The sequence below is a fragment of the Heterodontus francisci genome, chromosome 24, assembly GCF_036365525.1.
Source record: "Heterodontus francisci isolate sHetFra1 chromosome 24, sHetFra1.hap1, whole genome shotgun sequence".
Lineage (NCBI taxonomy): Eukaryota > Metazoa > Chordata > Chondrichthyes > Heterodontiformes > Heterodontidae > Heterodontus > Heterodontus francisci.
Window position 1 is genome coordinate 36944785 of NC_090394.1, and position 19037 is coordinate 36963821.

At 40.4% G+C, this 19037-nt stretch overlaps 1 protein-coding gene across 7 annotated transcripts in view; it reads right to left on the reverse strand.

Annotated features, from left to right (window-relative positions):
- mad1l1 (mitotic arrest deficient 1 like 1) overlaps positions 1–19037 on the reverse strand; it is a 999406-nt gene that overhangs the window by 404018 nt on the left and 576351 nt on the right. For all 7 annotated transcript variants that reach the window (XM_068055940.1, XM_068055938.1, XM_068055941.1 and 4 more), the window contains one exon: positions 4258–4462. In XM_068055940.1, coding sequence (XP_067912041.1) covers positions 4258–4462 — 205 coding nt within the window. The remainder of the gene's footprint in view (positions 1–4257; positions 4463–19037) is intronic.

Below are 19037 nucleotides of genomic sequence, written 5' to 3' on the forward strand. Positions count from 1 at the left end.
CAGAGAAATGAGCAGGTTGCCTCCACATTTGCTCCATCCACAGGGGCGGCACCACAGAGAAGTATGAGGAAGGGAACACAGAAACTGTCTTAGTCGCACAATGGAGTGCCTTCTTTAATGTCACTGTCATGTTGCAATTTGTAATGAAGCCGTCTGTCTTGGCCACCTGCTAAGTGTCACCGAGTTCTTAGTGCCCCCTTCCACATTGACCATTCGGAGCTGAATGGATGCAAGCTCAATGAACGCGATGGGTCATGCTGTTAGGGTGGGAGGGGTAGTGCGTAGCTTTATGTGAAGCAAGGAGATCTTTATGTTAGGATGGGGTCTTGATTGCTGCATGCCCTGCACTCAGGTGAACCTTGCCTGAATGAGGGCATCGCAGGCTTCTCTGTTATGCAGGTCAATGGGCACAGGCATCAGCAGGACCTCTGGACTGGCATGCTCAAGCAACCAATCGTCATCTTCCTCCCCCGAGGATGCTAAGCAGTCCCATCCGTCCTCCTGTGCCAATTCCACTCCTCTCTGTCGTGTCAAGCTGTGCAGAGCGCAGCACACTGCCGCTATTCTTGAGACCCTTGATGGGTGATATCAGAGGGTGCCTCGAGACTGGTCAAGACACTGGAGCCACATTTTAAACAAGCCAACGGCCTGCTCAACGGTTGCCCTGGTCATCAAATTGCAATGGTTGTATCTCTCGTGTGTCTCTGTGGAAGTGGAATCCCTTCCTATTTACAAATACACCTGGCTGGTCAGTGCCTTGATGGCCACATGGGTACAGTCCATCAAGGCCTGTAGCTGAGGGAATCCTGCCATGGAGATGAAGCTGACAGCCCTTCAGGCCTGAATGGCAGCATCTGTTTCAAGCTTGATGTAATCTGATGACCTCGCATACAGGGCATCTGTCACCTGACTGATGTAGTTATGGGCAGCAAGTGTGATCCTGCAGATGTCAGCAGCCAACCCCTGGAAAGATCTGGATGCAAAAGAATTCAGTGCCATGGTCACCTTGACCACTACAGGAAATGGGTGTCCAACCTGCTCCTTCTGGCCTCAGGTCCTCCTCCAAAAGGGCACAGAGGTCTGCTACCATCTGCTGTGAGAGCTGCAGCCTTCGAAGACACTGCTGCTCAGAGAGGTCCAAGAAACTGACTCTGCCTGTAGACCCTGTGCTTAGGGTAGCGCAACCTTATATCTCCTGGCCTGCGGCCAACCACTATGCTGCATCCAGTTGCATGTGGGTGCATTGCATGCTGCAGTTGCTGCTCCTCTTCCAGTTGCTGGCTCTGCCCCTGTAGCTGCTGTATCGGCTAATGCTCCAGTTCCTTTTCAGTGGTCCGCCCAACCTCAGAACAGGTGGTCTCCATGTCAATATGCAGGCTTGATGACACAAGGGTTTCAAGCCCCGTTGAGTTGTGAAATTTTGCTGCAGCAACCTACAGCAATTTCTTCACCCCTAACACTATCAGTAACAGCAGTCTTAATAAGCTACTCCTGTAATGGCAAGCTTCTGGCCTATGACTGACCTCAGGCTTGCCAATTTCCCCCTTTATAGTTCTGAGTGCATGTCAGTTTCAGGCCTCAACGATTTCCCGCTGGTGCACACGCCTCCTCTAAGTTGCCAAGTTCCAATTGTGTGACCTGTGGACTGTTGTTAAAGAGCCATTGCCATGGGAAAATAGTTCTTAACTGGCTCCTTGAATACTTCAATTTGCTTCCCGCCGCTGCCCTGTGGGTTGCAAACAACACACATGACCCGCTCCCGGAAAAAACAGGAGGAGGCAGGAAGACATTAGGATACCAGCCCAATGCCTTTTTTTCCAATTGTCCCAGCCCCAACACCCTGCCTCACCCAGCCCAGATCTGGGAAAACTCCACCCCCACCACAAAGTGGCAAGTGCCAAGGTACTGCGCGTGTTTAAAATGCCATGAATCAGCATCAACCCATTTCTATAAGCTTGTGGCTTTTAAGTATGTCCATAATGTCACATTTTAAAATTATAAAGACGATCAACAATCAGCTGGGCTCAGTGATAGTGCTCTTGCCCAAATAAGACAGTTGAGAGTTTGAGGCCCATACCGGGAACTTGACTACTAAACTAAGAAAGCTAAGCATTGTCAGAGGTGCCCACCTTAAAAATGAGATGTTGAGCCAAGGCGCAGTTTGGCTGATGAGGGAGATGTTGAACTTGAAATGGGAAGCTGGCATCATTGATATTCTTCAAGGAAGGCATCACATGGGCTAAATCTAGCTCATTTTGCTTTTTGTTTTTTGTCATCATTTATTTTCTATCCTCCCTGACAAGGTAAACAAGATATAATCAATCGAGTCATGTATTGGTCTATATATTATGAAGGAAAGTGCGGCATAAGAAATTAGTTTTAACACACTATTCTGAAGTGTTAAACTTTCTTAAAAAGTAAATTCACAAAGAACCAACAGATTGACAGAATCATTAACCAACCAGGTCTGAAAACTGACAACAGTACTCTGGTAGGAAATAATAATTGCAAGATCTGAACAATTAACAAAACTAATCAAAAAACAAAATTCGGTCTTAAGCCCTGACAATTTTCTAAATCCTTGACAATGCGTATTATCAGTTTCCATGTGCTGTTGCAGTACAGCTCTTTCAACAATTTTGCTTTTGTTCAGCCCTTTAAGCTGTTTATTATATTTACGTAAGTCTGCTTGCTTTAATCTGCATTGTTGTTTAACAAGGTAGATTCTGAACACCATGCTGCAGCGCTGATTAACTCCATTTCAATGCAGCTTATTTAAAACAATCATAAAATGCAAGCTCTTTCCAGAGGAGGATTTTCCTGTTAATCAGTATAAGCTTCAGGATGAACAACTAATTGTTTATTTCTTTAAAAAATACATACACATCATTTTTCTCTGCAAACCATTATACTGAATGGTGCTGATAGCATTTGGTGGAACCTCCATTACCACAACAATTGCACAACTTGATAGGACAGGCATTCAAGTGTCAAGTCATCTACACCTATTTGTACAGCTCAGATCCTGGGATGAATACAATAAAGAGCACAATAATATTCAGGAGAATGCAACAACTTTACTGAATAATTTGGGGGTCTGGGGTGGGGACTGGGTTAGTTTTTAACTCATTTTATATCTTCTCGCATTTCCCCTCATTCAGTCTCCTGGATTACACAGCATTGCCCAGACAGCGATGCATACAGTCTACTCTCAGACCTCTTACAAAGTTGTTCCTCATCATCCTACAGCAGTTCTAGAAGAGCAGTCCAGTATGATACTTCCTGTAGACAGGAAACACAATGCTAACCAGGCAACGGAGATTGGGGAAATTAGTATCTGGAGAACTGCCCTGCCACTCTGGAGCACCAAACAGCTAAACCACTGCGCCACCCCAAAAGTAAATTTTTTGTTCCCAATGACTGCAGTTCATCTTGATATCCATAGCAGAATGAAGGTACAACAATGAATATCAATAACTTACATTTCTATAGCAGCTTTGACATAACAGAAACATCCCAAAGCATTCAGACTGGAGAAAGGTATACAGTGCGGTTCCCCAAATATCAGTACTAGGACCACTGCTTTTCTTAATATATATTAATGGCCTAGACTTAGGTGCACAGAGCACAATTTCAAAATTTGCAGATGACACAAAGCCTGGAAGCATTGTGAACTGTGAGGAGGATAGTGATAGATTTCCAGAGGACATAGACAGGCTGGTGAAATGGGTGGATACATGGTAGATGGAATTTAATGCAGAGAAGTGTGAAGTGATATATTTTGGTAGGAAGAACGAGGAGAGGCAATATAAACTAAAGCGTACAATTCTAAAGGGTGTTCAGGACATAGAGACCTGGTGGTATAAAGGCATGGCTGCCAATGGTGAAGTGAAAGAAATCTGGGATGTGCAAGAGGCCAGAATTGGAGGAACACAGAGATCTCACAGAAAGGATTGTAGAAGGGTACACAGGAAGTAAGACCATGAAGGGGTTCGAAAGGATGAGAATTTTAAAATCAAGGCTTTGCTGAACTGGGAGCCAATATAGGTCAACAAACACAGGGTTAATGGATGAACAAGACTTGGTGAGAGTTAGGTTACAGACAGCAGAGTTTGGATGAGCTCAAGTTTACAGACGGTGGTCGGTGTGAAGTTGGCGAGCAGAACACTTGGAACAGTTGAGTCTAGTGGTAACAGAGGCATTGATGAAGGTTTCAGCAGCAGATGGGCTGACACATCTTCTCACATCAAAAGGTACCTGCAACTTCCTGAGATGGCGGCAGACTGGTTCGTGACCCCATTTGTTCAGGGACTGCCCCTCCCTCCAGAATCCGCACCCGTTCTCGGAGACGTTCGCATTCTTCCTTCAGACTCTTCTGATCTGCAACGTGATGCCCCTTTGCCAGACTCCAGGGGTTCATACTCATGTGAAGCACCTTTGTTTTGGTGGGATCATAATCACCCTGAAAGGCAGGAAACCTCCAAATTAGGATGAGAATCCCAAGTCTGACAATACAGCACAAATAATTGCTTTTCAAATGCAGGCAATGTCTCAAAACACAGCTGTCCAAAAAAAACCTACAAACGTTACAAGGGTCAGAGCTACTTTTCATTCATTAACAAACATAACCTGTACATCGTTAATCTTATGGTTGCCTAGTAATCCTGTAAGAGTTTAAATTAGATTGCGAACAATGGATATATTGACTGGGATGGGCTGGGAAGCAGGAGAGCTGGTAAAATGACATCGAGGAGGGAAGCCTGATGTCTTCCCACCACCACGGGATATTCCAAAGGGCAGGAATGGCAGAGGTTCAGCCACCTGCCAACTGGAGGTGGGCAGCCAATTAAGGTAATTAACTGGCCCATTAACAGCTATTTTACACTCCTGCCAGCATTTTACCAGCTTCAGAATGGCCCTCTGGTCACATGGGGAAACTGTCAGGTACATCGAGGCAGCCTCCCAGTGACTTCCTGGAGTGGTGGTGGGGTCTTTCCTTCCCGGAGGCTCCATGTTCCAGAGAGGGGCCCACCCAGCAGCAATGGCCACCCTCGCACTGGAGGGTTCACCCCTCCAATCGCCGGGGACGGCTTGTCTGGCCTCAGCACATTCAAAAAAATTCTCACTGGCCCTTCGAGGCACCCTCTTCGGCTCACTGCAGCCTCAGCTGCGACCACCTCTATCAGTGGCACTGCCAAGGCTGCAGAGTCGCCCTCTGATTGGACCGGCAGCTCGGAGAGGCATGCCACTTTCCTTAATGGGACAGTGGTCCCAGCAGCAGCCTCTTAATTGGCTGCCGTTAATTAAATCCCCTCCAGTGTCCGGCTGGTCGCCTGTGCAGGCTTGGGGCCTGCATTTGGTCCCGGCAGGGGGACCCACGGTGTGCCAGTAAAATTCCAGCCATTGTTTAAACTCACTCACTGTTAAGTGCCCAATACATTATCACTCTTGTCTATTAAAACAAAAACATTTATACATCAACACACCAAGGAGTTCAAAAAGCCAACTCTAATATAAAAGTACACACAACTGTAAATTCACTGTTCTGCAGGTGTCAATATAAGGATGGCCAAGGTCAACCACTGAGAATGCATACCACAGTCGCACCAGAGGAAGGAGGCTGCAGGAAGGTTTCTCCCATGGTAAAGCCACGTAGGTCCCTCACACTGGAATCCCCTCCCTAAGCCACACAATCTCTGCTTCTTAAAACCTGCCTTTCTGACTAAGCTATGGATCATCCCTCCAAAAGTCTCCTTTCACATCTATTTTTGCCTGATTTGGCCCCTCTGAAGCGCCTTCAGACATTTTTCCATTATAAACTCGTTATTTAAATATAAGGTGTTGGTGTTGTTTTGTTTATGTCCCACCATTGCAGACACCTCAGCCACTTGTAACATCCTGGCCCATCCCTTCAAAATTTTAAATACCTTAATCAAAAAATTTCCTCTATTTTAATGAAAAGCCTTCATTTTTCAAATCTTTATTTGTATTTGATAATTCCTCTTCCTAGGCAGATTATTAGTGCATAGAACCCTGTGTTACCCTGACACGGAAATTCACTATTAAAAAGAAAACAAACAGGTATCAGAAGATTAGAACCTTTCTATTATCAAAACAACATATTGTTGGGTGGTGCATGTTGACAGACCGATTATAGCGTTAGCATTATTTATAGCTAAGTAGTTTAGATATATAAGATAATAGATAGCTGGCAGCAACTTATAATGCAGTAATTCAACAGAGCAGTTTGGATGACGTCAAACTGTAAAAGCTAGGCTCAAGTAATTTATGATTGTCAACAGAATCAGAAGATTGAGTTACTGGCTCAATTCCAGGCCTGGCAATTGTTATTCTTTTATTATGTAGCCTAAATTTACAAAAGACGTTAATGTTACCACCATACTATGGGTGTGTGGAGTGCAGTGGAGGCAGTGCATCTTAAGTGAAAGCAGAACAAGCAGGACACTGACAGCAGATGTAACAGCCTCTTCATCTCAAGTCTGTGGCACTTAATACTGCAGTAATATCAAAACTCCAGCAGGGGGAGGGAAGTAAGTGTTAGCTAAGCAACAGGGTTTCTTGGATATTTTTATACACAATAAACAGATTTGAAAACACACCTTGCTACTTTTTATAGCTTTCGAAAATAACATTTTTTTAGTAAAATTATATTGCAAATTACAGTACCTGGGAGTACTACAAACTAGGTTTGAAATATTAATATTTTGTTTTAAGGTCACTGGGACTAGAAGTTACTAATGCACAAAATTACTGGTCCATTTTACAATGCCAGTAAAAATGTAATGCTAAGGTACTTCTGCTAACTTCAACCAGATTTCGGGCATCTCTGTTTGCATGACTAGGGAGAGGTTAAATTCTAACCAGATATCCATGTGGCCATGTGGACAGAGTCAGCGAGGGGGCTCAAAGGTAAATCACATTTACAGCTGTTTCAAATAAGTTCAGGATTTCAAGTTTTCACTGGGAAACTGAATAAATAAGTACCCATCTAATTTAAGTTATCACAATAAAACATGCAGATGGTTACATAAAATGATATTCCAGGAAAACAGGATCAGACTAGAGGTGAAGAGGGATCAGAAAAAATACCCTCTACATTTCAGAGGAAGGTGTTTCAACCAGATGTTCCAAAGGTATGGATTCTGGAAGACATCAGGGAAGGAGATTGATAGGCTATTCTTGCAACATGCTTGGAGGGTCAATTCTTACAAAATGGCTCTCCCATGTAGCTCTCAACGTCAGCAGAATGGTTTGGAGTTAACCTGGAGAAGTAGCTTAGTTTTGAGGAAAAAAGGTCATTCTGGAAGTGTCAGACAGGTATGAAGCTGTCCAAAGGAGAACATTTAATTTCTTGTAAATGTTAGCAAATTGAAATAAATGTATAACAAACACACTGCCCCAAATTTCTTCAAAACTGATGAATTACTTTTGAATTGCAGTCATTAATGTTATGTAGGAAATAGAAATTTAAATTAAATACATGTGCTAATTGGGTGTGTGTTGTAATGTTTATTTATCTACATCCAAAAAAAACAAAGTAGGTAGTGACAAGGTTTCCTCTTTTTAAAAAAAGTTACATAATAATCAACTTCAAAAGCCTTTTGAAACAGCTGGGTGCTGATTATATCAGGGTTAACAGGGATGCATCACTCAGACCAACTTTGTGAAGGAGCTTAACTTTCATTGGCAAGGAGATAGAGTCATTAAACAGCAGAATTTTGTATATTTATCAATTCAACTGGGCATGTTAATATGGATTACGCAACCTCAAATTGAAATTGGGTGGTGGAGTGACAAGATCATCACCTTGTCACCAGATTCCAACATAATATGGGTTCCCTCCAAACCATGACACCTCAATGATATCAATACACACCAACTACAAACTAAGTGTTGAAGTTACTCAGAAGTATTTGTTATGATTTTGAAGGAATGCGAATGGCAATTTTCCCCAAATAAGCTAGCAGCCAAATTAAATCTCTGGGAACCTGGCCAGCATTCATTTTTTTTACATCACAAACTGCTCCAAGTTATGCATCCATGACCAAGAAAAATGCTGATTGATGTTCACAAAATGACAGCATTTGCTGAGAGATCAAAGGATTAGTTCTCTTCTGCCTTTTGTGAGACTTGTGAGCTGTTGACAGCTTGTAGAGCACAGCGCTGAGGATTGTTCTACTTGTTTTGACCATGCGAGGAAAGGAACTCCTGATCTAGCTCAAACGCAACCTCAAATTGAATTTTTTTAGTTTAGAGATACAGCACTGAAACAGGCTCTTCGGCCCACCGAGTCTGTGCCGACCATCAACCACCCATTTATACTAATCCTACACTAATTCCATATTCCTACCACATCCCCACCTGTCCCCAAATTTCCCTACCACCTACCTATACTAGGGACAATTGCTAATGGCCAATTTACCTATCAACCTGCAAGTCTTTGGCATGTGGGAGGAAACCGGAGCACCCAGAGGAAACCCACGCAGACACAGGGAGAACTTGCAAACTCCACACAGGCAGTACCCAGAATTGAACCCGGGTCGCTGGAGCTGTGAAGCTGCGGTGCTAACCACTGCGCCACTGTGAATTACGGTGGTGGTGACAAGATCATCACCTTGTCACCAGATTCCGACATAAAAAATTTTAAGCAAACCCTTGACTTTTTTCTTCTCTGCTTTACTCATTTTTTCACCTCCTGTCCCCCTCATCTCTGCCAACTAAAAGCCCCCAGGCTAAGTCAAGTTGCCACAAACAATACAATTCTCAATGCTGTCTTGCATTCTGCCATTTACTTTTGGATACATTTATACATTTGGTAGCTACCAGCAGCCTACCCTCTCTGAAACGCAAATAGGGCTTTTTTATTAAATGATCTGTTTTATTTCTAAAAGGCATTTGATAAGGTGCCACATCAAAGGTTACCACCCAAGATAAAAGCACATGGTGTAGGGAGTAACATCTTAGCATGGATAAAGGACTGGTTAACTAACAGGAAGCAGAGAGTAGGGATATATGGGTCTTTTTCGGGTTGGCAGCCTGAATCTAGTGGAGTGCTACAGCGATCAGTGCTGGGGCCTCACCTATTTACAATCTATATAAATGGCTTGAATGAAGGGACCCAATGTATGGTAGCTAAAATTTGCTGATTACACCAAGATAGGAAGGAGACTAAGTTGCCAAGAGGAGGTGAAGAGTCTACAAAAGGATATCAAAAGGTTAAGTGAGTGGTCAAAAACTTGGCAGATGGAGTATAATGTGGGAAAATGTGAACGTGTCCACTTTGGCAGCAACAATAGAAAAGCTGTATACTATTTAAATGGAGACTGCAGAACACAGCGGTACAGAGGGATCTCAGTGTCCCGGTACATGAATCACAAAAGGTTAGTATGCAGGTACAGCAAGTGACTAGGAAAGCAAATGGAATGTTGGTGTTTATTGCAAGGGGAATCAAGTATAAAACTGGGGAGGTTTTACTGTAGCTGTACAGGAGCTTGGTAAGACCACATCTAGAGCACTGTGAACTGTTTTGGTCTCCTTATTTGAAAAAGGATATAATTGCATTAGCAGTTCAGAGAAGGTTCACTCAACTAATTCCTGGAATGAAGGGCTTATCTTTTGAAAAAAGTTGGAACAGGTTCGGCCTATACTCATTGGAGTTTAAAAGAATGAGAGGTGATCTTATTGAAACATACAAGATCCGACAGAGTGGATACCGGGATGATGCTTCCTCTTGTGGGGGAGACTAGAACTAGGGGATACAGTTTAAAAATAAGAGGTCTCCCTTTTAAGATGGAAATGAGGAGACCTTTTTTTCTCAAAAGGGTCATTAGTCTGTGGAATTCTCTTCCCCAGAAAGCAGTGAAGGCTGGGTCATTGAATTTATTCAAGGCTGAGTTAGATAGATTTTTGATTGACAAGGGAGTCAAGGGTTATAGGGGGCAGACAGGAAAGTATTCAGACCACAACCAGATCAGCCATGATGTTATCGAATGGCAGAGCAGGCTCGAAGGGCCAAATAGCCTTCACCTGCTCCTAAGTCCAATGTTCCTATGTAACTCTGAATGTTACAAGACAACACCAAAGCAAAGGGCTCACATCACCATAAACCACAAGAACAAAATCGTCTGCATTCCTCAGACTAAAATATGAGCTCTTAACTATTATTTTAATAGCAATCTGTTATGTTTCCTCCTTGCAGTGCACACTGAGCAGTGCTCATGGAGTTATGGATATTGACCAAGGATGGAGGAGTGCACTGTCTTTCTTTAGTTCCACTTGTCCACGGGTCACAACACATATTTAGATGTTTTACCCAGTTACCGATATGGCCTATTATATATTTTAACTATTTTAGGTTCAGACACAAAATCTGCCAACCAGGTTTCTTTAATAAACAACAAAATTATTAATTTATTATAAACAAGACTCATTCAATAAAGATGCAAAGTTTATTAACATACAGGTTGAAATATGAACATATAAACATATTCCTTTCTAAATAATGCAACACACACGTGTGCGCGCGCACACACACACACACACACACACACACACACACACACACACACACACACACACACACACGTTAAAGGAAAAATATAGAAGCTTTCTCTGCAGAGATCAACATTACAAAAACATGGCCAAATACTTGTTAATTCTTGAAGAAAAAAGACAAGATATGGAATGTTCCAGTTGGTCTGGCGTCAGGATACACGTATACATGCATCACTACACACATGTAGTTGTCACTGGGATCTTTTCAGAAGCACTTCATTCAGGAGATGTCAAGAGAAAGTTTTGCAGAAGCTTCTCAGGAGAAATGCTGTATTAGTTTCTCCACTTCTCTCACTAGATTTGCAGGGTTTCTCAAAGGGTTGGAACAGGATGAGCTGGTGACCTCTCTCTCTTAGCAGGCTTACACCCCAACTGTCTATTCAAACAGTTCAAAAACGAAACCAACTCCTGACCACCAAAAATCTACACGTCACTTCTCTGTAAACAACTCCAATAGTCAGCAAGGTTCCTGCTGTTTACTTAGTTTAAGACCTGTGATTTCCATTAAGTGTCTGTTTTATTAAACAAAGTCCCAAGTGTCCTTCCAGTGACCCTTTAAAAAAAAAGTCCAGCATCTCTTCAGGTATTTCCACAGTCTTTTGAGGACAAGTCCTCAAAAAATATTAAAAATGGAAGCACTTTCATAACATATGTCAAAGAAAAATGTTACAAACCTTTGGTGATGTCAATGCTGAACATTACAATGGGTTACAAATCCCCATTTTGTTCACAGCAAATTATGAAGTTATTTATTACTGAAGAAAAAAACTTACATTTATATTGTACTTTCCACATTCTCAAAATGCCCCAAAGCACACTACAGCCAATGAAGTACTTCTGAAGTGTGGTAACCGCAGTAAATGCAAGAATATCAGTAGAATGGAACTTTGAATATAGGGTGGGCAGCAGGGAAGTAGACTACTGCTAGGGAATTAGTACCAGAGGTCTCCCATTCCCAAAGAAAATGCTATACAGCCATAAAATTGTTTCTATTTTAAAGCCAAGTGATGAGAACTGTACTTGCAGTTTCCTCAATAGCTTCACAGTTAATCTCAGTTTAGGTTATAATGGCAGGCTACAAAACAACAGTGACTACAATTCTGAAAGTAATTAACTGGCTGTGAAATGCTTTAGAACATCCCGAAGGCATAATAAACGCTATGCAAGTTTCCCTTTTTCTTTCTTACTGCCCTTCAAATGATGATAACTGATGTTCATGGCAGACAGTACCTCCTTTACAACCAAAATATTTGATGCCCAAGAATGTATTAGTGACATTATTTAACCACATTTTAACTGATTAACATGTATTTGCAACTATTTAGTGCAGTCTACAAAGCAAGACAATTGGCAAAACTCTGAATATATTTTCTGCAATTTAGAGTGGAAAGAAAGGGAAGAAAAAATGGCAATGCACTGTGAAATTTGGAAGAGATAATATTTTTTGGAAGAAAACTAGAATGCGGTCTCAGAACAGCTGCCCTGATAGCATATGAAATAAGCTTGATCAACAAGCAAAACCTGTAATTCACACTGTTCCTGTTGAAAGGGAAGCCATGTATACATGCAGGCTAAAGCTTTGGATGCATAAATTTATGAAATATGAAATCAAGATCCCATCCTGGAGGGAGGAGGGCATGGAGACAGAAATCCAAAATTTCTATGATATCTTTTTATGAAGTGTGATTATTTGAATGTTTCCCCATCAATATGAAAGCAGATGGCTGCTACGTGAACTGTAATGGAATTGGGTTTTTAGTTCCTCAGTGAGAAGTACTCTTAAAATGAATTATGCTTTTTTTAAACTACTTATTAAAAGAAGATATTTAGGAGTTTTCATTTAATTGATGTTGTCGGTGTTGTGGGACTGTACTGAGCTTACCGCACATATGGGACTCCAAGAAGTGCAATGAATAGGTTGGGAAAAGAACATATTTTCATTTAATAATGAGATTTTGAAAGGTCTATCGTTTTATCCAATTACAAGTGTAAATGCCAAAAATTGAAAGCCCGAAATGTTAAAATCTCCCAATTGACTGAAATTTGAAGCACTGGTTTGAGCTGAGCCCAGTTTGTGCTCGTCTCCGCAGAGTTATCTACTATTTTAAAGATTTATAACAAATGGTTCCCCGATTCATAAATTTTTCTTGTATTCGTTAACATTATTGATGCACATCCTTAGGAATTGATTAGCAGTTGATGGATTCCAGTGGCCACTTTTAAACCAAAGGACTTAAAACAAGACAGTATTACCTTGGAACTACTATATCATTCAAAATTATATATTTAGTTATTGCCCAGGAGATTCAATGGTGCAGATTATTGGGAGTACTGCTAAGGGTGCCACAAGGCACACATTCAACTCCCCCACTCTGCTATCCCTTCCAGAATTCCACTGGCATCTCCCATATAAAAAGAGAGATGAAATTAGATAAGAATTTTTATTTTTATGAAGTAAGATATCTGCATATTTAATTATGTTACAATGGTTAGGATACTACACAAACACCTGGTTTTGGGCAGTGCTTGATCAGAAAACAATGGAAATAAAGATAAAGCAGGATATCAGTAAGTGTACAGTTATTTCCCTCCAGCCTGCACCTACACTGATGTTTCTCCTGGCCTACACTTATTTTCTCTAAAAAAAAAGAAGACCCTTGCAAATGCCATTTTACAGAAACTAAGAGCAACCCATTTAACAAACTATAAAACCTGGGCAGTAAACCAAAATTAAATGCAGAATGGTGCCTTTCTGATCTCTATTACAGATTCTCCGCCAGAAAAACTCAGCACTCTTCCCCATCCAAGCTCACTGCTGCAGAAATTTCCAAATGGACAAATATCTTATTGAAACTGTATTTCATCTTGCATACCTACACAAGAGTAGAGAGACTAGGCTCACCCAGATTTACGAAATGTAATAAAACCACCCAAAAGTAGCAAAGTTGCGCATAGGTCAAATACCTTGTAGCAAACTGGCTATCTGATGTTCATAGTATTTAAGAATAGGGAAAGATATCTGGTTGAAAAGAGTTAAGTAATGAGGACAGGTTGCATATACTAGGCTTATATTCCCTTGCATATAGAAGATTAAGGGGTAATCTAATTGAGGTGTTTCAGATAATTAAAAGAGTAGATAGAGAGAAATTATTTGTTCTGGAGTGGAGTCCAGAGTAAAGGGGCATAACCTTAAAGTTAGTGCTAGACATCCAGGGGTGATGTCAGGAAGCACTTCTTCAAACAAAGGGCAGTGGAAATAGGAAACTCTCTCCCCCAAAAATCTGTTGAGGCAAGGTCAACTCAAAATTTCAAAACTGAGATTGATAGTTTTTTGTCAGGCAAGGGTATTAAGGGTTACAGAGCCAAAGTGAACAGTTGGAGTTAAAATACAGGTCAGCCATGATCTAGCTGAATGCTGGAACAGGCTCAAGGAATTGAATGGTCTCCTCCTGTTCCTATGTGCTAAAAGAGATTAATACACTGACGAGAGTGGAAGAAGTCAGGGTGCAGAACAATTTAAAAAAAAATTTCACACATTATTTTGTTAAATTTTTAAGCCTCTTATTCGCTTATCTATGTGCTTCTCATCTGAAAGACTGGGAAGATGGAGAGGGATTATTACAACCTGTCGCCAGCTGCAACCCTCCTGCCCCCACTGAGATCAAGCACAGTGAGGCAACCTCACTAAGGTAGTGAGTAGCTACCTGAAATGAACTTTCACCACAGTTTATCTTTCTGCAGAATCAGGAGCTGTCTTTCTTATAAACACAGTTCCTATTGAGCGTTTCAGTTTTCATAGCAGGGATACCATTATAAACACAGATGACTGTCTTCATCAGTTTACAAAAAGATCAATTTTGGGTACATCATCTGTCATCCAGTGAATCTGTTCTGTGAGGATCGGCCCTGCCCACTTGACTTTCACTTTGATGTAAAGGGTGGCTTCTGAGTTTTTCAGATGAAAACTACTCTCCAAACAAGGAAGACTGTTTAAAGTTAATGACAATGAACATGCAAAAAGGTAAAACGTTTCCCTATAATTAGCACTTCCATTAACTCTAAACGTTTTAGACATATAACCTTCAGCCTCATCGGCATCTAGTTAGAATGCTAAATAGCTGAAGGTGAAATCTGTTTGCACTTGGTGACTATTATGTTCCAGCATTGTCAAAAGAAAACAATGCAACTTTTAATTGACCACTAGTGATTGTTCGGAGGTCTTTACTACTGATTTCTGGTGAATTAGTTGCCCGGCATTGATTTCTCTACTTTCTGACTGTTGTAAAATTACTGGATTGAGTCAATTTGTGCCTGACCTATGGGAATCCCCACAGACATAACATTTCAGGATCTGAAATTGAGAAAAGTCTATGTTTAATTGCTGTCAGCTCAGAAGCAACAATTCCCAGAACTAGAAACAGGGACAAAGGTAAGGTGCATTTATTTCCAAAAATTCTCCTAACCTTGCTCAGTAGGTCACAGTTAGGAATCCAAGGAAATAGTTTTGGCAAACATTAAGTACTTCAAATTCAAACTGTAGGACTACAAACAAGAAGGGGGAGATGATGGCGTCGTGGTAATATCACTGAACTAGCAATCCAGAGGCCAGGCTAATGCCCCAGGGAACATAGGTTAAAATTCCACCATGGCAGCTAGTGGAATTTAAATTCAATTAATTAATATATTCAATTAATTAATACAAATCTGGAGTTGAAAGCTGGTCTCAGTAATGCTGCCATGAAACTATCAACAATTGTCATAAAAACCCATCTGTTTCACTAATGTCCTTCAGGGAAGGAAATCTGCCGTCCTTACCTGATCTGGCTTACATGTGACTCCAGACCCACAGCAACATGGCTGACTCTTAACTGCCCTCTGAAATGGCCTAGCAAGCCACTCACTTGTCAAGGACAATTAGGGTCGGGCAACAAATTCTGGCCCAGCCAGCGACACCCACATCCCAAGAAAGAATTTTTAAAAACTCCCTTCGAAACACTAAATTTTCTATCGCTCTCTTCTTCCCCAACCTCCCAACTTCCTGCAGAGCAAAGAAGAGCAGGTTCATAACATATCAAGCTTCTAGCCAGTTCACATTGGAACAAAGAACCAGGTGACTATTGAATCTCAAGTACAGCTAAAATAATAAAGACAATGACAACTTTTAAGATGACCGATTTGGTGATCAGAGTCAACATACATTTTTTTTTTACAGCCTAAATACCAAAGTCAAGTGGAACATCCTGCTGTTATCCAGTTATGGAAATAGAGGGTTCATGTTGACTTCACACTGTAAAACTAATCATAAACCACATCTCATTCTCCAATCATTTTTCCATTCTAGCACATGCTTGAGAAAAAAAATCAACAGAAACCAAAGTAGCTTAGCTCCAAGAAAATCTTGCTGTTATGAAACTGAAAATATAGTGCCTCAGAAATTCGGTTCTTTCAACACTACTCAAAATCTTCTTAGCCAGGCACTTCACAACTATCCACTTTCTTTTCAAATTCATGGAACAGGATTATAACCACAGTTACTTGTAATTTAAAAGGCATTAGAAATAAACATCCTTGACAGAAAGAGAATTCGTGGACTGCAGAACTGTACAGCAGGATTCCCGCTTTATCACCAACATCCGCATAATCCTGCATTTTAATTTACTTTTATATTACTAATGCTCAGCTCAAAAGATTAGATCTCAGTTTCCTTTCAACTTACATGCATAAAAAGCAGTTTTTGCATAAATATAATTACAGTACATTTAATGACATTACCAGTCATTTGATCTGAAGATCATCGCCTTTTATTGTACTAATCTATAAAGTCTATAATCATTCAAAATAACGCCACAGTTTAACAAAGTCTCTTCAATTAAAACCACTCCTCTGGAATAAACTATGAAACATGGAAACCTTTATGCTTATAAATTTAACTAAGTATTTTGTTCTGCATTCATTTACAGATTCAATTCCAATAATCATACTTTACAATGGATCCACCTCTTCATTGAACACACAAACTTGTTTTTGTATTAATTTGTACCTTTTCATACAAATTGATTGTTGCTCCAATTAAGAATTTCGAAGTACCCAACTTCTTTCACCATCCATTCACTTCCATTGTACCAAACTCCAATGGACCAACCCAATCTACTCTATTCTATCCACCATATCAATCTGATTGCACAAGTACAACACTTCACAGAAAACTGTGAACCAAATACAAAATACACTATAATTATCTCTCTCAAACCTGCAAAGCCAATGGAGTCGACCGACAGGCAAAATTCATCCAGAGACAGTGTTACATTTTAAAACTTTAATCATTTAAATGTGAACCATATATTTTTGTTAAGAGTCTTTTTTATGTAAAATTGAACTCTTGGATGAATAATTAAACAAGCTATAGTATTAAGACTTGACAGTGGACTATTTTTATCTGGCACTCATTACAATTCTGATTCAAATATTTCTTCACTAACTGGTCCGGTTTTCTTAGGATTCAACTGTGGGGATCTTTTTACTCTTTTTCATGTTGCCCTTTTGTACTTTTTGACTGCCTAGCACTCTCTCTCCTCCTTTAAAATGCTCCTTAAAACCTACTTCTCTGACCAAGCTTCGACAACCTCTCCTAATAGCTGCTTATGTGATTTGGTGCCAAATTTTGTTTGATAACACTCCTGTGGAGCACCTTGGGAGATTTACTTCATTAAAGGTACTATATAAATGCAAGTAGTTGTTGTTCACAGTCCGGAAGTAAAGATAATGCCTAAAATGCAGAGAAGGTTTGTCATCAATCAAAAGAGAAAGATGGGTTCTGGATAGGAACCCTTCTAATGACGGCAACTTTCTAATGTCGGATCCCTGTTTAAAACCTTAATCTGCCTTTTCTCTTTCAGACACTGATGGATCCACTGTTCATTTTCAGCACTTTTTGCTTTTATTCAAGTTTCTTTTTCCACCACTGTTGTGCTCAGTATAAAATTGTGCGCTGGACTGGGTTTCAATCTCACTCGCCGGTCAGATTTTAAATGCCCTATAACACAACTGCATTGTTAAACAATCTTGCAACCTATGATTCTTACTTATTTTGTTTTTTTTTTAATACTGTGCAATATAGTTACACTTTACAACTGTGTTACATATATTTAAATAGACTTTATCCAAATATGTTTGCAATATATATGAAATAAATATACAATTATATGCAAGATTATTCAGCAATTTACAAATTTAATGTACTAAAAACACCTTTAGTTTTGAAAACAGGGTTACTCTTTTCTACATCTACATATTTTCTGATACCTTCAATACTATTAGCAAGGAACTTGAATCCATTTTAAAATTTAACTTTAAATTTGGGATGAATCTGACATGAATAGGTCTGACTAAATTAACAACTTTTCTTAAATAAAAGTCATGAAAATATTGGCTAGTGCCAAGTACAATTGGATAGCCAAGAGGGCAATCTGCTAACTTGTTCTAGTCTGTTAAAAGTACTGTTCTATAACTGGCCACTAGTATTTGTACAGGAGAGGGCCCAGCTACTCCTTGGTGTCATCTCTTAATGACAACCAAGATTAAGAGATCATCAGCAGTGAGAATGGTGGGAATTAATGAGTAAATTTACAGTTGACCATTCTGTATCACATTTCATTGCAGCACCAGTGTCTGTGTCAACTGATTCTTATAGAAGTCTTTCCTCTATCAGGCAAAAAGCAGTGATGCAGTGATAACATAGTTGTAAGCAAGTTATTTAACCTAAACTATGAATGCAGATTGAAACAACACAAGTACACAATCAGCAAACCTAGAAATGACAATAAAAGCAAAATACTGCAGATGCTGGAAATCTGAAATAAAATCAAGAAATGCTGGAAATACTTAGCAGGTCTGGCAGCATCTGTGGAGAGAGAAGCAGAGTTAACATTTCAGGTCAGTGACCCTTCATCAGAACTGACAAATATTAGAAATGTAAAAGGTTTTAAGCAAGTAAAGCAGGGGTGGGGCAAGAGATAACAAAAGAGACGGTGTTGATAGGACAAGGTCACAGAGAATAACTGACCAGAAAGTCATGGAACAAAGGCAAACAGTATGTTTATGGTGTGCTGAAAGACAAAGCGTTAGCACAGGGAGAGTGTGAATTGACTGTAAAATAAACAGTCCTGGCTCTAAGCACAAACATTAAAAAAAACAGTGGGTAGGCACAGTAGAAACAAACTAAACAAACTAAAATAAAGAAAAAAGAAAAAATAACTAAAAATAAAAGGGGTGGGTGCCGTCATGCTCTGAAATGATTGAACTCAATGTTCAGTCTGGCAGGCTGTAGCGTGCCGAATCAGTAAATGAGGTGCTGTTGCTCAAGCTTGCATTGATGTTCACTGGAACACTGCAGCAATCCCAGGACAGAGATGTGAGCATGAGAGCAGGGGGGTGGGGGTGGCGGGGTGTTGAAATGGCCAGCA